This window comes from Theropithecus gelada, chromosome X (assembly GCF_003255815.1).
Source record: "Theropithecus gelada isolate Dixy chromosome X, Tgel_1.0, whole genome shotgun sequence".
In the NCBI taxonomy this organism is placed as follows: Eukaryota; Metazoa; Chordata; class Mammalia; order Primates; family Cercopithecidae; genus Theropithecus; species Theropithecus gelada.
The window spans coordinates 152,885,660-152,909,727 of NC_037689.1; the positions used below are offsets into that span (position 1 = coordinate 152,885,660).

At 39.0% G+C, this 24,068-nt stretch overlaps 1 protein-coding gene across 2 annotated transcripts in view; it reads left to right on the forward strand.

Moving 5' to 3' along the window:
- Positions 1-20,669, forward strand: part of SPRY3 (sprouty RTK signaling antagonist 3) — a 130,961-nt gene extending 110,292 nt beyond the window's left edge. Inside the window, exons 2-3 of one of the 2 annotated variants that reach the window (XM_025373151.1) lie at positions 13,464-13,638; positions 19,211-20,669. In XM_025373151.1, coding sequence (XP_025228936.1) covers positions 19,317-20,183 — 867 coding nt within the window. In that variant the 5' untranslated portion in view covers positions 13,464-13,638; positions 19,211-19,316 and the 3' untranslated portion in view covers positions 20,184-20,669. Of the gene's footprint in view, positions 1-13,231; positions 13,639-19,210 lie in introns of those variants that run through there. The other variant, XM_025373150.1, reaches the window with a different exon arrangement.
- Positions 20,670-24,068: the final 3,399 nt, after the last annotated feature.

Consider the following 24,068-nt stretch of genomic DNA (forward strand, 5'->3'; position numbering starts at 1 on the left):
ATAAGTCACCCATGTAATGTGCACAATTTAATAGTTTTTAGTATGTTATCAACATTGTGCAACTATCACCACTATCTAATACCATAATATTTTCATCAACCCAAAAAGAAACCTGTACCAATTAGAAGTCACTCGCAATTTCTCCTTTCCCTCAGCCCCTGAAACCACAAATTGACTTTTCCTTATGGATTTGCATTTTCTGGATATTTCACATAAATTGAATATTATAATATGTGACCTTTTGTGTCTGGCTTCTTTCATTTATTGTGATGTTTTCAAGGTTCATTCATATTGTAGGATGTATCAGTGATTCATTCTTTTTGAATCTAGAAAATATTCCATTGTATGGATAGGTCACGTTTTGTTTAGCCAGTCCTGCTGAACAATCTTTCAACAATTATTCTTAATAATCCTATTGAACATTCATATACATGTTTTTGTATAAACACATGTTTTCAACTTTTTTGGTTATGTATCTAGGGATGGAATTACTAGATCATATGATAACTTCATGTTTAACATTTCAAGAAAATTCCAAACTGTCTTCCAAAGTGGCTGCACTACTCACAAAGTGCTGGGAGATTTACAATCTCACCAGCAATGTATGAGGCTTCCAGTTTCTTCACATCCTCACTACCACGTGTGATTGTCTGTTGTTTTGATTTTGGCCATTCTAGTGGGTGTTAGGTTGTATCTAATTTTGTTTCTGCTTTGCATTCACCTAATGACTGATGTTATTGAGCATGTTTTCATGCACATCTTGGCCATTTGTGTGTCTTTGAAGAGATGTCTATTCAAATCCTTTGCCCATTTTTCGATTTGGTTCTTTGTTTTTGTTGTTGAGTTGAAGATCTTTATCTATTGTGGATACAAATTCCTTATCAGATATATGACTGGCAAACATTTTCTCCTATTCTGTGGGCTGCATTTTCATATTATAGATTATATTTTTGGCAGGAAAAAAAGGTTTTGATTTTGAAGAAACGTAATTTATCTATTTCTTCTTTTGTCACTTGTGCTTTTCTTGTTGCATCTAGGAATACTTTGCCTAATCGAAGGTCACAAATATTTACTCCTATGTTTTATTCTAAGAGTTTTGTAGTTTTGGCTCATGCATTTATGTCTATGATTTTGAGTTAATTTTTTGTACAGCATATGATTTGAAGTAGGAGTCCAACTTCAATATTTTGCATGTGGCTATTCAGTTGTTCCAGCACCATTTGTTGAAAAGACTATTCTTTTTCTTAATTGCATTTTCAGGTTGTTCATGGCTAGTATATAGATATACAACTACTTTTGTATATTGAACTTGTGTGTGTGTGTCTGTGTGTGTGTGTATTTTAAATAGAGAATTTGCTCTGGAAGTTTGTTACAAATAGATATATACATAATTGCAAAAATAATTTTGTGTGCATACACACACACACACCCTGCAGGCTGTTGGGTAACAGCAGTGGAAAAAATTAGTCATTTGTTGAGTAGTAATCCATTGTATCAATATAACCACTCTACCATTTGCCCCTATAACAGTGCAGAATTTGCAATATATCTACAAAAAATGTAAAATCGTTTGAGTCCTGGTGAACTCACATAGTCTAAATGGAGAGCAATGAGATTACTAGTGCCTAAATCTCAGAATTCTAATTCAAAACTTGCAGTAAAAAGTGAAAGTGAACACATCCCAGTTTAATCTTTTACCCCAATGTCTTTAAATTTCTTCACATTTTACTTTATTAAAACCAAAGTTAATCTTCTTTATCAGCTCAGAGCTATTTTAGATGCTTCCCAATCTTCAATCTTCCTTCCCCTGTAACTACTCCCTCTTTATTTAGAAGGCATACAATAGACATTAACCCTAATGTAGAGAAGTAGTGTGGCATGGGAGTTGAGGGTATGGGCTCTGGAGTTAAACTGCTTGGGTTCAAATCTCATTTACGCTATATATTTGCTGTTTTGCCTAAAACATACCTTTACCTCTCTTGGCCTCAGCTGCCCCATTCTAAAATGTGAGTTATTTTAGCACCTTCCTTAGAGGATTTTTGTGAGAATATGTATATAAAATTCCTGAAACAATACACTGTAAATGCTCAATAAATGCAAGGACATCATTAATATTACATGTCAACCTGTTGGCATATAAGGAGATCTGTCTCCAGCCTGGGAAGATTTTAAAATAAGCAAACAAAACATCTTATTTTTAGCCTTTGGGCATCTGCATTTTCTTAACTTGTTGGAGAGAGTGTTCCTAAGGGATTCCCTTTTTAAAAGTTGGGGGCATGAAGAGGAAAGTGCCAGAGGGAGATAGTGAAAGACTCCAAGAAAGCAGAGAAGACGAATAGAAAAGAGAAGAACGTCAGAAGGAGGAGAAACCAAAGAGACCAGGGAGAGGAAAGTAGGTGGCTGGGGAGAGAGAGTATAACAAGAATAAAGTTCATGAAGGTAGGATGGTTGGGGGAGACCTTGTAATACAGAGCTAAGAGCTGTATTGAAGTTTAACAGAAAAGAAACTCTTGTTTGAAAGGAAGAGATTGGCTATATTTAGTACCGGGTAGGATGTCAGTTCTGAAAATAAACTGCTCCCAGAACTGAAAGCAATCCTCTGCACTGTTGTCACCTGCAGCATGCTGGCCTTCCTTATAGAGGAGAGTGGAACATGGTCTTATCAGCTACCTCAGAGTTTCTGACATTCACAGGGACTTGCCCCACTTTATCTCCTTGTCCCATTCCTAAGTTTTAAAACTTCTTATTAATGAGAAAATAAGTTATACAGCTGAGAAAATTGAAGTATATGTTGGTGTGTATGTGGAGCAGGGAAGTATCCTGCTAACTTAATACCAGAATCTAAATACCATGTAGCCAGATGCTTGATGCAATATTCACCACATCCATGGTACACATCTGGCATACCACTGTAGACATAGGGACCTAGTCAGAAGTATGACAGGCCATATATAAAGATATATTTGAAGCATCTGATAAGTGTCATAGAGGTAAGTTCTCTGTGGAGATGTCATGCTTGTGTGACTTAGGGAACTCACATAGGGCATGCAGACAGGCACAGGTTAGGATACATTAGGAAAAGACAGAGAATTCATGATTTGAGCCATCAAAAACAGAATGCATGTGGAGGAGGATGGAAATGAGGAGAAAGTTTTCCTTTTCCAATAGGAATAAATATACTTGTATTCATAAGTACAATGCCATCTACTGCTCCTTTACAAGACAAAGAGACTTACAGGTACATTTAGATATACACACACACAAATACAAACAACATATATTGTGTTGGGAAAATATAGATGATGCCTTTCACTGAATGAGAAAAAAACTAGAAAATGGGTATTTTGATGGAACAAAATATAACCAGAATTTTAACTTCTAACTTTAATTCATCACTTCCACTATTACCATTCTCTCATCTAGACAGTTGCAATAGCTCCCTAATTGTTTTCCTGCTTCCAACATAAACCCCTCTTCTGAATATATATTCTACAGGGCAGCCAGAGAGATCTTTTTAAAATCGTAAGTCATATTCATCATTCCTCTGCACAAAACCCTACAATATCTTCTCAGCCCACCCTGAGTAAAATGCAAAATATTAACATGGTCTGCAAGACTCCACGTGATATAGCGCTCTGCTACCTCTCTGGTTTCATTTGCTACCAATCTTCCCTCACCCTTTCCACTCTAGGCATAGGCATGCTGATCTCTTTGCTTCTCCTAGAACACATCAAGCGCATTCTGACCTCAGGGATTTGCATTTACTGTTTCCTCTCTATGGGAAAAGCCTTCCCCATATAGCTGGATGGCTTGCTCCCTCACTGTGACACTCACCTCAATGTCACTTAGTGAGAGAGACTTTTCATAACCATCGTATATAAAATAATGAGTACAGCTGCTTGATAGGTAGTTGGATATGTGGGTCTAGAGTTCAACTAGAGGTCTGAGCTAGAGTATGTAGCTTGATAAAGTTCCTATGTAATTCTGATGTGCAGCCCTGCCTGAGAATCACACTCTAAAAAGAAGCACGCACCTCCACCAAATTTAGTAGTAATCTCCAATTGCCAAATCTAGTAGATACTTTATATATCTCATATGACCACTCTCTTGGAATTAATAGTTAATCATTCTTAACTTCAAATATTCTACTTCCTTGGCTTCCAGGTACCACACACATGATTCTCCTGCCAGCTTTCTTCCTGTTCCTTCTCAGTATATTTTATGGGCTTTTTTCCTGCCAACTCCTTAAATATAGGTGCTCTCCAAAGTTTCAACCTCTACCTTTCTATCACTGTAACATTTTACACACTCTCTCTGGCTAGGGTCATCCATTCACATGGCTTAAATATGTACCCTACTGATGTCCATATTTCTATTCCTGATCCAGATCCTCTTCTAAGCTCAGAACCCATGTATAATATTACCTATATTACCATCTAGACATTACATGGGCACCTGAAACCCAATGTACCCAAAGCTTTCTTATATTTCCTCCATATCTCAGTTAATGGAACTACTAACACCCCACATAAGTCATTAGATCTTGTTTATTCTGCCTTCTACCAATCATCAACTTTTCTTCATCCACACAGTCCCTACAATGATTCAGTCCACAGTCATCTCTGACTTGATTTATTGACAGATTCTATTGCAGTTTATATGTTATATAACTGTATTTCTCTTCAGTATTAGGCCATTTTGGCTAGCCCATCATTATTGAACCCCTCTGCTCTTCTGTCCTTTTGTTTTAGCAGACTGTGAGTAATAAGAGGATAAAACTATTCATTTATACATTCAACCAATATGTATTGATAACCTACTACATGGCATACCGTGTCATATTCATTTCCGTATCTCACATATCAAGTATATTGCCTTACCTTAAGTGTGTACTGCATATATGTTTGTTTTATATTCAAACTGACTGTGTCACAGAAAAGGAAAATAGGGCCTAGAGATGAAGAATGACTTGCCAAAGCCACACAGCAGGTAGGTCCAGTTTTCTCCACACAGAAGCACTTTGTCCCTCCCTCACACACTTCCATTATTGGTAATATTGCTCCTAAACTATTTGTCAGCTTCTGTGACAAGAAAATAGTTATCTCCACCCCCATAGGCTTTTCAGTTAAGAATCTATGTTCCCTTGGCATTGCTTACAATTCTGGTGTCACCACTGCTGAATCAGGATGTCCACAGATCAGCTTTTTATCTGGCACTTCTAAAGAGCTCCTGCTGACTTCAATAGAATATGGATAGAGCTGGCCTCCTATAGGAACTTTCAGGCTCTCGAATGGATTTGGGATGTGTCCTGGGAGAAAGAGAATGAGGAAAGACTTTCAGAATTTGTGTGGAAGCCTGTGTTTTATAAAACAAAACAAGAGAAAATGAGTTATAAGAGAGAATTGATTGGATTAATGGATGAAGTTCCTGATAATGATTACTTTTAACACTATATTGGACTGTCACATAAAGTTGGTTCTTTATGTCTATTTCCACTTGCTACAATTTAGTAAAATCCTAAATAAGTTCAGTACATTCTAGGAATATAAATAAATCATGCAATGTGTAACCTTCTAGAGAAAATTTCTGCTTCTAGTTTGCTCAAGCAGAGTGTAGGGGACCCTCTTAGAATGGTTTAGAAATATGTCATTTTGACATCTTTATATCTTTGTGCATGCCATTTCTCTGCTGTCAATGGACCTTATTAATTCTTTTTTTTCTTTTTTTGAGTCTTACTCTGTCACCCAGGTTGGAGCGCAGTGGCACAATCTCACTGCAGTCTCCGCCTGCCGAGTAGCTGGGATTACAGGCGCCCACCACCACACCCGGCTAATTTGTGTATTTTTAGTAGAGACTGGGTTTCGCCATGTTGGCCAGGCTGCTCAAACTCCTGACCTCAAGTGATCCACCCGCCTCAACCTCCCAAAATGCTGGGATTACAGGCATGAACCACCACACCTGGCCAAATTTATATTTAAATATCACTTTTTCTTGTAAGCATTTTATAACCTCCTCAATACTGGATTAGGTATATTTCCTCTCTGCTCCTTTCCAAAACACTTGTCACCTTTTATTACATTTGTCTATTGGCTAGCTTTCCTACTAAATTATGAGATTTGACATTTTACCCCACCACCAAAACCATTTTCAATAAGTCACCAATAGCCCTTTGGGGCTAAATTCATTGAATACTTTAAATTACTTATCCTAATTTCTCTTCACCATTAGCCCATTTTGACTACCCCATCTTTATTGAAACTCTCTCTACTCTTCTGTGACAATGTGCTATCCTGATTCCTTTCTAACATCTGCTTACTCCTTCTCTTGTTTCTTCACTGATTCCTCTTAATTTCAACTTTCATTTTAGATTCAAGGGGTACTTGTGCAAGTTTGTTACATTGGCATATTGCGTGATGCTGAGGTTTGGGGTATGATTGATCCTGTCACCTAGGTAGTGAGCGTAGTGCCCAATAGGTAGTTTTTCAGCCCTTGTCCTCCTATCTCTCTCCTCTCTTTTGGAGTCCCTAGTGTCTATTGTTCCCATCTTTCTGTCCACCAAATGTTTATCTCCCACTTATAAGTGAGAACATGAGGTATATGGTTCTGTGTTACTGATTTAATTTGCTCAGGATAATGGCTTCCAGCTGCATCCATGTTGCTGCCCAAAAAAAAAAAAAAAAAAACACAGATTTTGTTCTTTTTCATGGCTGCATAGTATTCCATGGTGTATATGTGCCTTATTTTATTTATCCAGTCTACCACTAATGGGCACCTAGGTTGATTCCATGTCTTTGCTATTGTGAATAGTACTGTGATGAACAGGCACATGCATGTGTCTTTTTGGTAGAACAATTTATTTCCCTTTGGTTATATACTCAATAGTGGGATTGCTGGGTTGAATGGTAGTTCTATTTTAAGCTTTTTGAGAAATCTCCAAAGTGCTTTCTACAGTGGTTGAACTAATTTACATTCTCAATAACAGTGCATAAGTGTTCCCTTTTCTCTGTAGTCTTGCCAGCACCTGTGTTTTTTGTTTTTTGTTTTTTTTTTTTTTTTTTGACTTTTTAATAGTAGCCATTCTGACTGGTGTGAGATGGTATCTCATTGTGGTTTTGATTTACATTCTTCTGATGATTAGTGATATGGAGCATTTTTTCATATGTTTGTTGGCTATATGATTCTTCTTTATCCTTTTGTTCTCTAACTGTTCCATATGGTAACACAGTCCTTTTCATTCTCCCTTTCCTCTACCTCAGCAATTTCATCCATTTTCAAAACTCCAATGATCTCTTTCATGTTAACAAGCCTTAAAGTTCCTCAAGTTCCTCTCCTGTCTTATCACTCAAACTCTAGTACCATATCTCTAACTTTGTACCAAATATTCCTACTTGAAAATGTCTCATATTTACCTCAGATTCAACACTTCTGAAGAATAACTCAAAGATCTCATTATATTCCCTATTTATGGTATAGTGAAAGGAATACTAGACCAAGTGTCAGGAGACTTGGATTCTACTCCTGGCTCTGCCACTAACTTGGTATTTCCTGGTTTTTCTCAACAAGTGTTTATCTTATGAAAATCACAGTAAACAGTACCTTGAAAGGGTCATATACAAATCTTCAAGTAACTAATTATAGTTGGAAAGATAAGACATATACATAAGTTACTACAGTACAAATTAGAAAGTGATAAATACCATAAGAGAAGTATAACTACATTGTCATGAGAGTTCAGAGGTATTTCTGGATGATGAGACAATGAATTATATTGTAGAGAAAATAGTATTTGATGTAGTCTTTGGACTATTTGGAGGCAGAAACAATAATACCTGATTCATTTATGAGTGGAGGCTAACAGAGAGAAAGGTTAAATAGATGCTAAAGTTTCAAACTTGTGTAACTAAAGCATTTGTGATGTCATCTCAAATAAAAGAGAAATCAGGATAAGCAGGTAGCTTGTGGTTTTGAATACAATTTTATAATTGAGGTTGGTCTCACACCAGTCAGAATGGCTATTATTAAGAAGTCAAAAATCAACAGATGTTAGCAAGGCTGCAGATAAAAGAGTATACTTATACACTGTCAGTGGAAATATAAATATTAATTAGTTCAACCACTGTAGAAAGCAGTTTGGAGGTTTCTGAAAAAAAAAAAACTTAAAACAGAACCACCATTCAACCCAGCAATCCTATTATTGGGTATATATCCAAAGGAAAATAAATCATTCTACCAGAAAGACACATGCACTCATATGTTCTTTGTAGCACTATTCACAATGGCAAAGACATGGAATCAATCAACCTGGGTGCCCATCAGCAGTGGATTGGATAAAGAAAATATGGTACACCATGGACTACTATGTAACCACAAAAAAAAAAAAAGAACAAAATCATGTTCTTTGCTGCAACATGGATGCAGCTGGAGGCCATTTTCCTAAGTGAAATAATACAGGAACAACAAAAAAACCCCTCATGTTCTCACTTATTAGTGGGATCTTAACATTGGGTACTCATGGACACAAAGATTGCAACAGCAGACAATGGGAACTGCTAGAGGAGGGAGGGAGGGAAAGGATAAAGGGTTGAAAAACTAACTATTGGATAGCCTGCTTACTACCTGGGTGACAGGATTAATCATACCCCAACCAAAGTTCTTTACAACTCTAATATCATATATTTATTCCTTTAAACTGACTCTCCCTTCCAACTTCTGAGTATGGCAATGGTATCATTGCCATTACCATATTCAACTGAAAACATCTCATCCTTACTTCCCATTCTCACTGTCAATTCCCTAACCAGGCCCTTATCATTTTCTGTTTAGATTACTCCAAAATACCCCAATTTGGCTGACCTGACGCTAGTATCTCCCCACTTCTATATATCATGCCCAATGTATCTTTCTTAAATGTGGCTTATTTTCATACTTTATTCCTTTGTTCTAAAATGTATTTCTAATTCCCAGAGCAGTAAGTCTAAATTGCCTGTCATTCGAGTTATTCTCCAACATTATATATTCCAATCCTCTCTTCAATATACCTCTTACATAAGACAGTCTGAATGTTTCACTCTTCGCAGACTCCATGCACATTGCTACCACTCCAGCTTTCCACATGTACCCTTCATGTGAATTATATATGGTTATTCATTTTCTGCCCAGATCTCAATTCCTCTTTGAATCCTTACCTATCTAATTTATTGCAACATTTGTAACTCCTTCATCACTTTCACCCATATGCCCTAGTCTCTTTTTCAGTATGCTCTGTTAGATATACTCTCCCTTCTTTCAATATGTTTTTGAGTTAACTCTCATATCAGAAATGATCTGAACAACCAGTTACTACAAAGCGTGGAAAGATGTATTTTATTCATTACAAAATCATGACTCAGAGATTTCTAAAACAGACTTAGTAAAGAAGATATTTCCAAGGCAGGGTGACTTTTCTGGTGTCCTTCAAGGTTACTTATTTATTTATTGAAAATCAATGGCTTTCAGAAATAGATGTGTTGATCTGTGCTGAGACAACATATCCAAATTCAACTGGAATTGAATTAATGTCAGCAAGGTGCCTTAAAAAGAGAAAGAAGGCATTGGATTGGGAAACAGGAGACTTGTGTTCACTTCTAGGCCCAACACTGTCACTAGCTGCATGATCTTGGACAACTCAGTGAATCTGTCAAAATATGTTTTCTGAAGAGTACACCATTAACTAAGGAGCTAAGAAAACAAATTTTCTGAAGTGCACTGCTACAAGAATGTAACAAGTTTGTAAAAGAAGTTGTCAGGCAATACATAGTGAGCTTTGTAATGTCTCACCATCAAATTTCTGTATACAATTGTACTATAGTGATAGCCTATCAAAAATCATGGAACTTCAATTTGTCTTTTAGAAACAAAACAGCTTAAAGAACAAATAAAGATATTAATGTAGATTTCCAAAAACTGGTTATCCATTCATTCAATAAGTATTAATTTAGTGATCAGTATGCTAGGCTTTGGGGATGTGCACTGAAGACAAATATAATAAATATTATATCTGCCCTCAAAGAGATCACTGTCTAAATTGGGAGACAGACAATTATAATAAAGGGTGATAAGTTCTGCAATGGTGGTAAGCACAAAGGGGGCCTCTGGAGCACAAAGAAGAGGACAAATCTGTTCTAAACTAGTCTTTTGAACAGACAGTTGATTAGGCAAGGCTTTTCCTGCAATAAGTGACTGCTAGGCCTATAAAATATCCAGGAATATTATCTTAGTCTTACTGGGCTACTGTAACAAAACACCTTTGACTAGATAACTTATAAACAACAGAAATGTATTTCTTACAGTTGTAAAGGCTGGGAAGTCCAAGATTAAGGTGTTACCAATGTCTGGGGGAGTCGTACTTCCTCATAGACAGTGCCTTCTCGCTGTGTCCTCACGTGATGGAAGTGGCAAGGCAGGTGTTTGGGGCCTCTTTTATAAGAGAACTAATCCCATTCATGAGGGCTCCACGTATATTATTTAATCACCTCCCAAAGGCCCCACCTCCTAATATTATCATATTGGTGGAGAGGTTTCAACATAGGAATTTTGGAGAGACACAAATATTCAGACCATAGCATTTACCAAATAATTTTAAAAAGTTAGAACAAAAATCCCTGAAGGGATTTGCAGATGTTTTGATACTGTGGTATAGTGGTTAAAAGTACAAGCTCTGGAGTGTCAGCCTGAGTTAAAATCCTAGATCTGCAAATTGCAAATTAACTTGGACAAGTTACTTGAGGTCTTTGGACCTTGGTTTCTCATTTTAAAAATCAGTACAATTCATAAATGTACCTCACAGGTTTGTTGTGAGAATTAAATAGGTTAAAACATGTAAAATTCATAGAACAGCACCTGGCAAAGAGTAAACATGTCACCCTGCACACTTGAATGTCAATTCCAGGAGTTCAGGAAATCTAACTGTTGAATTACTAGCCTTTAGTAAGTGGCCCATACCAGGCATGGCTGAATGAATGAATGATCATCAATTTAACTTTTTTTTTTGTCATGGGTATAATCCTAAGAGGTAAGAAGGTTGAATAATCCCAATTGTTTTCATTGTTGCCTTAATATAGGCCCACAGAGTAAAGGAGGGAAAGGAATTAGGCAACCCAGGTATTCTACTTTAAAGTTAGACTTTAAAAAATAAAAGGGCTTCAAATTGAAATCATCTGTTGCCTCTCCTATGGGTTACATTAGAGCAAGAACAATTTCTTAACATTCATAGCTACTATTCATGGGGTGCTTGCTATATGCCAGAGAGGTGAATTGAATTGCCTAAAGTGAGGTAGCTCCCAGGTTGAGGAGCAAAAATTTGAACCCTGATCTGTTTGACCTGAATCTAGTTAGTACAGTGCTTGACACATAGTTAATGTGCAATAAATATTTGTTGAATAAGTGGGTGAATAAATATATCAGCAAGTATATTTTCTTCTGTAGATGAACCTACAGTTTAGCTTTAAGGGTTTTCATGATCTTGATAAGCTCAAGCCAATGTTAAGAGTAAGGAAAAGGTATGAGCCACAAAAGAGAATTTACGTAGGAAAATCTCTTGACTAGAAATTCCAAATGGAAAAAGAGAGCTGGATTTGTTTAGAAGTTACACACACACACATACACAGGCATGCACGCACGCACACACACATATACATATATACGTCATCACAACTGTTTGGAGCACCTTAAACACATACATACACACAGGAGCATGCAGACCCACACCACAACTGTACTTTTTTTAATCTCATGCTTTCTTTTGTCTTCTTAACACATCTGAGAGAGGGTAAATGACAGAGTGTCAGAGTTAGAAAGGACGTTAGCAATTACCTAATCAGATCCTCTCATGTTAATGTAAAAATTGACACTCTAGAGGGGAAGTAAATTGCTAAGGTCACACAAGGAGTCAGAATAAGATTAAGAATCTCAGTTTCCTGACTCACAGTTTGTTTTACTCTGAACTGTCACCATTTACCATCTCAATTTTATAGATGAGGTAACCAAAGCATCCTAAGAATGTTGATGGCCAAGCTCCTGCCACTTGTCCGTTGAAATAGGACTTGAAATCAGATCTCCTTTATTTTAAATATAAAGCTTGCTGTCATCCAAGTGCTTCTGTCTGGATGCCCAGGAGAAAGATCCTTTCCTATTGAATTAAACAGTGGACTGAGGGTAATTTACAGAAAGCTTTGTCCTTGGCTTTAAGAGAAAATGTCCAAGGCTGCTTTATTTTCAGTCCCAGGGAGGCTCCATGAAGGCAGGAATGCTGTCTGTCTTCCTTATTGAATTCACAACACCTAGCACAAAGGAAGGCAGTTAATAAATATTTGTTGTTGAATGCATGCCATGCTAAAGGGAAAGTAGGTTGGGTAATGGTTTCCCAGTGGCAATGGATGGACAATCATTAGGGCTGGAAAAAGTGGGAACAGATGAGGAAAAGAGGTGGGAGGAACCCTTAAACAAAGGAGAAGCTCTTTCTCTTCATCTTATTGAAGCTGCAATCACTGCGCACAGGCTGAGTAGATTGGTAGAAATGTGATTGGCAAACATATTTAAATGAGACCTCCTTAAAATTGTTACTCTCCACCCCACCCCCACGTTCCTTTACATTTTGTTTCAGTCATTACCCAGGGACCGGATACAGAGATTCCTATGGGGAGTTTTAATGGGTCGATTCAATTTCATCTGGATGACGCCACTTAGCCAAGCATTAAGAGCTACAGCTCCGGGAAAGCAAACGACACCGGGGCGGGGGCGGGGGGGAGAGAAAGAAATTATAACAAGGAGCAATAAATCCCTTCTTTCCCATCCTCTGCTATAACCCATTCACAAGACCTCCAGAAATCATCTACATTCACAAAACAGCCAGCTAGCTAAGCTGAAGACACTGCAACCTCACTCCCTGCCCCCACTGCAGATTATATACCAACACACCCTGAGCCATATAAATAATCACACACTGGCGGTATCTATTGCTCCGTTGAGATACCCTGTGTCTACAACTGCAGTTTCTGCTGCTTGGGTTCATCTGTCAGATTGGAGGAGAGGGAGGCCGAGGTGGAGGCGGAGGCGAAGGCAAAAGAGAAGGAGGGGGAGGAGGTAAAGGAGGAAGAAGGGGAGGAGGGAAAGGGGAGGGCAAGAGGAGGGGAAGGAAAATACTGGAGGAGGAGGGGGAAAAGAAACAGGAGGAGGAGGAGAAGGGGGAGGAGAAAGAGGCGGAGGAGGAGGAGAAAGAAGAGGCGGAGGAGGAGGAGAAAGAGGAGGAGGTGAACAACTTACCCTGCTGAGCTTTCTTTGGGGAATACGTGCATCAAGATTTAGATCTGCCTGTAAAATCTATACAAAGCATATGCCACTACAGGTTTGACTCTCCCCTCCCCCGTTTTTTTGTTTTTGTTTTGTTTTGTTTCGTTTTATTTTCTGTTTTCTCTGCTGTGTCAAAGAACAAGACAGAACTATCTCTGTTTCTGGCTCCACTGTCTGCCAGTGAAGGAGTTTTCATTCAGACTTTCGGAAGAGAGGTGGAGAAACCTAAAGACTGAGGAGAAGAGATCCTTTCAGCCAGATGGGGCATTAGTTCTTCTGCTTTTCTCAGCATGGATAAGCCCTTTCCTCAAGGTAAGCCATAGAAATTAGCTCTTTTTAAAAACCCAGAATTCTTTCTATGCAATGCACAGATTGCCATTCATTCCAGCCATCCTGTGCTGTCTCTGTGTGTGCGTGTGTGTACGCGCGCTTGCGCGCGCGCAAGCGCATGAATAAAATAAAATGAAAACCCTTTAAATGATATTTAAATAAACCAGCTCTTGCAGAAAACTATCCATATTAGAAATGTGTAAATCAAAATAGAACTTCAAAATAATATTTTTGTAGGCGAATGTCAATTTAATTTCTAGCCTGTTAACCTTTAAATGCATTTTGGTACTTGCCTAAACCCTTCAAAACGCAGCCTAACCACCCAAGCTGAGGACAGAGAAAGAGCCCGTGCTAAGGCCAGTCTGGCTGCCCAGCGGGCATCCTGTCAGCATGGGGCTAGCCTGCTATTGGCTCACAAGTCTGGGCTGTGCATCGTTCAGATTTCATCACATCACCTTGCCCTGGGTAGACATGGCGCAAGCTGACACGGCATAACCCCCCACTTACATTGAGTCAGAGCAGTGATTTAGAAATCTCTGGATCCGTGCCTGGGTACGTGTGCACATGTCGCTGTGTGGCATATGGAAATGTTGTCAAAAGTGAGAACCTGTGAGCACGTCTACTTAGCCAATAGGCATTTGATACGACCTAGGGCAATGGTTTACTGCACACTCACTTCCATGAAGCTAACTAATTATAATTATCATTCACCTCTGCATGCTGCAAACCAAGTTGGATGAACAGAAAACAGACCTTGAACTCTTAAGCAGAAACTCTATTTTGAAATGGAAACTATTGTTGCTTTTCTGGGAATATTAAAACCTCACTGTATCATGATGTGTTATCACATGAATTTGGATATACCAGGTGTTAAATCATGTTTCCAAAAAGTCGACTGCATTCATAAATACAAGTAAGGCACAGGCTAGCATTTTATCCACAATGAAATACTGGTCTTGCTCTCCTTGCCTGTAAACAAACATGTACAAATACATTACTATAACATTCTATATATTTGTCTCTTTGTGTTCTGTTTTTAGGTCTCTCTAGCTGTGAAACAGTCTAGATAGTGATCTGAGTGCCTTAGATTTGAAGATATTTTTTAAGAGTTGAGGAGTTGAGTAGTGAGGAAGTAAAGAACCAAAAGGAAAGGAGACTAATTCTTCCTTAAAGACTATTGAAACAGAGAAATGCAACCAACACACCCAACTTAAAATTTAGAGCATCTGGACAAGAAAGGCCTTTAAAAACCCTCCTTTTATTTTGCAGATGAAGAAACAGGACCAGAACGGAGATCATTTGCCTACAGCCACACAGCAAAGTAGAGCTAGCATTAGGACTAGAACTTAAATTTCTTGTGTCATGTAAAAGGATTTGTGTTTTTTAAAAAAATTCCTACTTCTTAAATGAACAACCAGCTTCTTCTTAGACTTTTCCTCAGGATTAGAAGTATGTGAATTCATTTGGTATTACAACTTTTCCCTGTATCATTCATCACTAAAAGACCTATATCTTTTAAAATTCAGGGTCTTAAAACTGCAAGACTCCCTGGTTTGAAATAAACTGCTATGAGTCTTAATGAAACCATTAAAGTAATGAATAGGACTAGGGTAGCAAAGTGACAAGTTAAGAGTTAAATGTGGTGAGAACCTGGCAGCTCCAACAAGATGTATGCGGTAGGAGGGAGGCCCAGTCAGTGGCAGAGAGGTTAGTAATGTAAACTATATACAACTTGGTATTTGTAAGGGGGGAGTGCTTTGATAGAGATGCAAATGCTTTTGCACAGAGAGGGATTTTTAGAGAGCAGACTTTGGAACAGTAGAACTAAGAAAACATATAAAGCCAAAGCAGAAATTCCCCCTATGTTTGCTTTCAGTTATTCTGAGAAGGAGTGTATGTAACAGCAGAGCATAGAAAAAAGCAACACACCTAAGAGCCGTTACACAGTAAGGTACAAAACAGCATTGAACCCACGGAAGTGGGAGAAAACAAGAGCCAGGATCTCCTCTTCCCCACTCTTCTTTGAAATCAACATTGAGTCATACTGTATCAGAAAGGATTTACCATAGAAATCAGAACTGTCTTAAGGTGTTAGCATAGAAGGGCTTTCGATAGGAAAGTTTTCAACTTTATTCTCAACATGGCAGATTTTAGGTTCCAGGGAGAAAATACATTTTCTTTCATTAATAAACAGCATTTCTTGAATGGGCTTAGCTTTCTAGTCCCTAAATTGGCATAAGAAAAGAAAATTTTTTTAGGTTGAACATGGCAAATTCAGGGCTACAGAAAAACTGTTTAGAAAGCTATGAGCACCTGGCCAGAGAGACTGTGATGGGAGTGGGTTTACAATGCATCATTCACTACTGCAGAGGCACTACGTGACAAAAATCACTAGATCCCATCAATGTGCAGCCAAGACCTGTAATCACCTTTGCTCTTATTTAATAATATGTGATGTGTACATTCTCTCTCTCTCTCTCTCATTCGATAGAATATGGAATTGGCCAACTGCACAGTCAGTTTCTTAACTGTTGCTACTCACAATGAATGGCTCTTTAGTGGGTGGATTTCTGAATCATAAACATTCATGTAGTGGTAGTTTTTCATCTAGCCTATGTGCTACAGCAGTGTCTTGCCTGTTCCTTTCTCAACATATTTTTCTCTCTTACCTTCCTGTACAGTATCTATTTCAGTTCATCCTGTTAGCCAGATCAGATTCAGCACATCCTGAATGGCAACCAATTTATTGTCATTCAATCCTTAAATCCTACTCAACACTCTGATTTTATTCAGGTCCTACTGTCCACTTATTGCAGGTCTCCCACATTAGATCCCAGAGTCCATTTGAATAAAAGATTCTACAGAGCAGGAAGAAACCTTCTAAGTTCATCCTGTTAGTCCCCTTACTTGTAGGCAAGACAGTACATCATTATTTCAGACTGATGCCCACAGCTTCCTTTAATCATCCAACCAAGCATCTCAATTTATCAGTCTTGCAGAAATATAATCAATATTGAAGTACAACTTTTCAACCTAAACACCATGTACCCTTCTGCTCCCCTTTGAACATAATTCTCATTATTGTTTCTGAGTCATTTATATTATGACCTAGATTCCTCACAGATTAACTTTCAACCTTTTGGGCATGTCCCTGAGGTACCTAGTGACATCCCTAGAATCCTGTCTTTGGAATCTCACCTGTTTATCTCCTGTAACTTTAAGACCTTGTATACCTTCCTTTAAATTATTGCTTCCTGGAATTTTCAATATGTTTTGAATCTAGTTTCTTTTGGGAAATCAATTAGTCTAAACCGCATTCAGCATGTATATTATTGTTCTTACAGTACAAAGGATTTGCAGGGCTCTACATATTCTTTAGCTGATCAATGGGACATAAATATATTTCTCATAAATTTGTCAAAAGACTCTTCCCAGTCCCAAGTTCCTACATCTACATACCCTCCAAGCCAAATGAACAATGTGTCCTTTTTTATTTGGGTGTCTACATGAAAGCTGCCAGTTCCTTTCCAATGCTGAGACTATGAATCTATAAAGATACAGCAAAGGTAGAGGTGGCAGGTTGCATGAGCCTTTGAGTGCAAGTAAATAAAGGAAACATACATTTTGCTTTTGAATACCCAAATAAATAAGGGCACATTGCCCACCTTACCCTCAAGGACTTGAAGATATAGAAGATATGAATGAAAAGAAATAGTTTAGAAAATTATATAGTTATAGAAAGAAATACAGACCATAATGGCTCAAGGTCCTTCAAGATCACCTTGTTCACTTCACATACCCTTCAGTTTCACATAGATAGTGAAACTGAGGTCCAAAGAAAGCAAGTGATTTGACAAAAGTGACATAAATATTTGAGTCTGAGAGTTTCCATAATATTTATTTGCATTCTGTTATGATGCATTTATTTAACACCAAAACAACTAGTTAAAATGTGAAATTTTTGTCAGACTGGTTCTTTGATGTGATATGCCAAAAAAGGTTATTTTTAACCAAATTAAATCTTTTCAAATAATGAACAGATGTAAATTCAGCTAATCAGGTTTGCATGAGGATATAGCCTCAAAAGTCAACTGAGTCTGGTCATATTATTAGCCACTGAGTCGTTTTTCCTGTTACTGAGCTTTGGGCCCATTTCAGTGTCATGTTTGCTTGCTTATGGAAACCTAATCAAGCACCATCCTCTCTCACTTGTTCATTTCTATTACTCATTCAAGCTATCCATCACATACAGTAGTGTGAGTAATTGATCTATTTTGAGGAGGCCTGAAATCTGATGGATCTCAAATATATACTTTATTCATGCTAGTGTTTTGCTAGGTCCTAATGCCTCCAGGATGTTTCCTGGATTTGTGTTTAGGTTTCCTCATTTACACCTCTGGCTCTTCAGTCTTCTAAGTGGTGTGATACAGCAGTCTACTATTTGTACAATATTTTCCCCATGGTCATCATCATCAGTTCTAGGGGTGGTAAAATCCTTCAGGGAATGACCAACCACCTCTTCCTGACTATGGTACAAAGGAAATACAAGCATATACTTTCTAGATATTCAACTTAGCTTAAAGATGGTATAAGAATGCCACTGTCCTTTAAGAAAGTCAGTTTATTGTGTAAGGTAGTGATACAGAAAAGAAGTCCAAGCAGATTCTGCTTGGTAAATCCCATCAATATGGAGTTGACTTAGGATAGTAATAGGTATAATTACAGATGATTTTTGAAATAATTCAGGACTTGTCTTCTATAGTTCCTTGATCCCCAGTATTAATCCCATGTGTACGAAAGCTTGATTCTAGAGCCTCCATTCTATTTAAAAAGAATCACTTCCTTAGTAAGTTAAAGCAGCCAGTAAGGTGAGGAGAACTGCAAGATGATTAGTCTTGGCTTCCTTATACTCTTGGGAAGCCTTTTTTTTTTTCTCCTACACTGCAGACAGCTTAATTCCTACCCTCTGTGTGTTTGCTGTATCTCTGCCTTTATTGCATTCTCCTTGCTTGCCTGTATTCACTGAATAAAGTAATGTCCTTTCTTATCTGTGTATTACTGCTTATCATAAATTCACACTGAAAAGATAATTTTGATTGGTTATATATATATATATATATATATATATATGAGCAACTTCTCATGGGAGACTTTTGAGGCTTTCTCTTTTCCTTCAGCATTGCTTCAGAAAATAGCCTTTGCATGTAATACTAGGTTCCATTTGTATTAAAATTCTGATACCCAAGGCTTGGATGTCTCTGCTAGCAAATACCTGAATGAGCTAGCTGCTCCTATGAAACTAGGCATTTGATGGAATACAAAAAGAATCAACTACCTGATCTTTGTTCCCAAACTTCTTTATAGTCTGGATGGGATGATCAGATTGGCCTATAAAGAAGTAAGTGAGGTTAATTACAGAATATATGTGTAGCATGAAGATTACTATAAAGCAATTGAAGGTAGCGGTGGTGATAGGGCCTGAGCTTTGTTGGTTTCTTGCAAAGTACTTATGCCTGTGTGTTCTCATTTACTGTTTTTATGCCTTCTCTCCTAGGATTTTCTCATGTGCCCTGAGATCCATGTAACTACAAGGGCTCCTCTTTATCACCATAAGTGCCACCCTGGCTTAAAACCACTCAGAGCTTAAAAATCAAGGCAAAATGGATGCTGCGGTGACAGATGATTTTCAACAAATTCTGCCTATTGAACAGCTGCGCTCTACTCATGCTAGCAATGACTATGTGGAACGGCCTCCAGCCCCCTGTAAACAGGCCCTCTCAAGCCCTTCCCTTATTGTGCAAACCCACAAGTCTGATTGGTCTCTGGCTACCATGCCTACTTCTCTCCCCCGTAGTCTCAGCCAGTGCCATCAACTGCAGCCCTTGCCTCAGCATCTGAGCCAATCTAGCATTGCCAGCTCAATGTCTCATAGCACCACTGCCTCTGATCAAAGGCTCTTGGCCAGCATTACACCCTCACCTTCAGGCCAATCCATCATCCGAACCCAGCCTGGAGCAGGGGTCCACCCAAAGGCTGATGGTGCTCTGAAGGGAGAAGCTGAGCAATCTGCAGGGCACCCTAGTGAGCACCTCTTCATCTGTGAGGAGTGTGGGCGCTGCAAGTGTGTCCCCTGCACAGCAGCTCGCCCTCTCCCCTCCTGCTGGCTGTGCAACCAGCGTTGCCTTTGCTCTGCTGAGAGCCTCCTCGATTATGGCACTTGTCTCTGCTGTGTCAAGGGCCTCTTCTACCACTGCTCCACTGATGATGAAGACAACTGTGCTGATGAGCCCTGCTCTTGTGGGCCTAGTTCTTGCTTCGTCCGCTGGGCAGCCATGAGCCTCATCTCCCTCTTCCTACCCTGCCTGTGCTGCTACCTGCCTACCCGTGGATGCCTCCATCTGTGCCAACGGGGCTACGATAGCCTCCGGCGACCAGGCTGCCGCTGCAAGAGGCACACCAACACTGTGTGCAGAAAGATCTCTTCTGGTAGTGCACCCTTCCCCAAGGCCCAGGAAAAGTCTGTATGACCTTCCAGCAAGGTGGATCCAGAGCTTTTCTCCTTCTAGCCCCCATCAGTAATGCATAGGCCTCATCTTTGGAGAGGGAAGGAGTGACAAACTAGCCAAAGTTAGGGCCTCTCCTCTTTTGTTCCGGCAGTGTCAGGGGAATGACCAAGTACATCCTGGTGCAGGATGCCTTGTTCTTTCTCACAGTATCTATCCCACTCCTCTTCAGTCTTTACACCCTGCCAGCTCAGCCCTTATGGTTGTCATGGCAAATTCAGGTGATATATGGGTATGAGGTTTGAACACTGAGGACTGACAGGGCCAGCAACGTGGAGGTTTAGGGGCTCCCCAGTGTAATACCTCTCGATGCAGGCTCTGATCGTCACTGTTTTCTGCTGTGCCTTTGGAAGCTTTCTTCTAAGATGGTTTTCACAGGTACATGTGGAACAGCGTTCAACCTTCCAGGGAATATGACCCCTTCTCCCTGTTACTGCCCTTCTTTATTCCTCTCTCCTCTTTCATTATTCTGTTCTGTATTCTTTTCACCTTCATTCTCACCCTCTCTACTTTTACTTTTTCTCTTTCTTCCTCCCTTTCTCCTTCTCCCTTCTTTTTCAGACTGATCCTTTCTCTGCCTGTTTTTCTATCTCATTTGATCTGTATTTGTCTCTCTCTACCTTCCCTCTTTCTCTAACATGTCCAAAAGTGCTGTTTTTCCATAGATGTTCCTTAGACGCCAAACTTTGCTATGCTATAGTATTTACTAATTTTTATTAAGGGAAATGGATTACTGTAATGAACTGATCACTAGCAATAGTCTGTATCCCGATGTGTGTGTGTGCTCACAATCACTCTCACCTGTTTGTGAGCACATGCGGCAAAGTTATCTTATATTTCCAGGTTTAACTAGTTGGAGTTTTTCTCCCTTTCTCAATAATCAACTTATAGTACTGACAGATTCCACTAGCATGCTGAGTAGGACAGTAAATCAGGATGCTCATAACTTTGTATGTCTGACCCAAGTGCCAAAGGCAGACGTGCTTTATAGCTAAATGAACAAAGCAAAGGATACAGAGGTATGTTCTCTCTTAGAAGCTAACTTCCCTGAGACTGCATGGCTCAGGCGTTAATAATGGACATAAAAAGTCATAAAATGTTAGAGCTGGAAGGAATCTTAACTATTAATCTAGTTCAATGCCCATATTTTACAGATGGGAAAACTGAGGCCTGGAGATAGGAAGGGACTTGCCCAAGGCCACACACTGAGTTAACAGCAGAATTGGGACTGGAATATAGGCCATCTGACCCCTGTACCACATTGAGTCATGGGACTTTTTCCTAGGGCTCTATTAACAGTGACAGAAAGCCATTCCCATTCAATTACTTTTCAGAAACCATGCCAAGTTAGTGTGGTGGTCTTTCTCCAGTGCATGGTGGGTAGCTAATTAACTATCAGACGTTGAGGCTGCCCCCAGTGGACATCACCTTTGGCTCTGTCACCTTGTAGAAGCTCAAGTGTGGAAAAGAAAAGCTTAAAGAAGCCCTAACCAAGCTGTATCTTCGCCATTGCATCTACTCTTTGCTGCACACACTGTGCTTGCTCCTGGCTTGTCTGCAGTGGCAGCTGCCTGAGAACTTAAATTTCAGCAACAGTGAAAAACTGAGATGAAAGATGTATAATTCAGAGAACTGACTTCTCTCTTAAAAAATACAGAGAGCCTGTGCTGTGAACCCCCTTCAATGGGAAAAAGCTGCAGTGGTGATGGCAGGCTCCTAAAGACTGCTGCTTAAAGACACAAGAATTATACAGTTTCCCTCTATAAGTGAATCCAGAATTCACTGAGGAATTCAGAGATTGAGGGCACTTGCTTGAAATCAAGGTGCTCCAACTTAGTTTAAGACCTCCAGACTCTAACTTTATAGATCATCTCTTTTAGAGTGTGCATGGATGTGTGTTGCAGGGTGGAGAAGTGGGGACAAGTGTATAGTCGTACACAGGGGAAGAGGAGACATCCATGTCCCTTTGTTGGATACATATTACGGAAATATGTGCCACTCAGTTTTTGTTGGTTCTGAATCTTCCTGAAGTGTACTGACATTTGGGCTGCACAGAGCCCCACACCTTCACTTACACCTCCTCTTCTAGAATTGCTTTGCTCTATTTTTGTATATATAAATATGTTATGATGATTATTAATAATGTTAATGATATTGCTGCAAATGGTGCCATATATAAGGTTAGGCTTCTTGGAACATTTATAAACCCAAACCAATACCTGTAACCTCTTATGTTGCTTTCAGATCCTTCAATTTTAAGTAACTTTTTAATCTTACAAGTCTGCTTGATTGTACTTTACACTTATCTACCCCTTAAAGCTCTGCCCAGTTCTCTGGGTCAAGCTGGATGGTGATGAGTAGCAACCACACTTCTCTGCTTCTGCCTGAAATGTGCTTAGAGCTCAGTTATCTAAGGATTCTCTGACACTAGTGCATTGTTCCTGGAGCTAAAGTTATTCTATGGATGTTTGCTTATTCGTTTCAGGCCCCAAAATAACATGAGCCCCTCCTCCTTGATAGCTCCTTGATATCCCAATCTTGCAGTCCTAACTCAGGCAAATTGTGCACTGCCAGAGGGGCCCTGGGTTCTGCCATATACCCAGAGGAGCCTTTCTCAGTGTGTTTCTAAATGGCCTTACACTTGGTAGAAGAAATTGAAGGGTTACTCAAATACAGTTGCAATCTGCAATCTGCTGTTGAGTCAGGGCTTTCACTTGTGTCCAAGTTGGCCTGATATGGACTGCATCTGGTTTACATATAGATGGGTCCTGTTGGGGTATGCGCATGGACGTGTGAGTGAGTGTGCATATGTATCCCTTCTGTGATTTTATATATATATATATATATGTAAATATATATTCACACATCTCTATATATTTTAATGTATTGCACATGTATATTTAAAATATATACGAAAGAACTCTAAATCCTGCAGGGAGGCTCTGTTTTCATTATTTTTCTACTTTGTGTCATGTCCTGTATAAACAGGAATATTTAGAGGGTGTTTCCTGCTTAGCATTTTTTTGCAGTTAAATCATCTGTTAGTCCCTAACTCTATTGCTTTCCACGTATTGGTTCCTTGATACATTTCATATGGCATCAGCCAAGAGTTTTCCTGTGGTTCCAGCCCATCTTCCCTAATCACAATTACAATAATAAATATAGTGAACACTTACATAGTGTTTACTATATGCTAAGCGCTATTTTTAGCATATTATTTATATTAGCTCATTCATTCCTCACAATTCTACAACATAGGTATAATTCCAATCTCTATTTTACAGATGAGAAAACTGAAGCACAGAGAGGTTAAGTGACTTGCCAAAGGTGACAATTGTAAACGGTAGAGCTAAGATTTGAACATAGGGTGTCTGACTCCCAGGTCCATGCTCCAGAATCAGATATAGAAGGCTGGAGCACAATGTAAACCATTCTGGAGTAACAAGCCTCAAGTGGTGAATAATTCTTTACCTAACTCTGGTCCACCTGCAACCTAGGAGTTAAAATAAGTATGCTGCTATGTTAAGGGTAAAGCAACAGTTACAGGCATTATGTATTAGCTGTCTTGCTCCCAAAATGGTGGCATTACAAATTTTTCCAGTATTCACTTTGAAAACATGCTTGCAGCCAGTTACCATTTCTTAGCTTATGACGTAGAGCTATTAAGGGAGTAGTTTCACTTGTGCCAAAGAGGGTAAGAGTTTATTAGTCTTATCTTTATTGGCCAGGGAAAACTAATTCAATTTTTTTCTGAACAAAGTAGAACTGAGACTGTTTTTGGAGCTTAAGATTTGCTACAGCTGTTAACACTCAAACATTGATTATATTGAGAGCAGTCTTCTGAGTCAA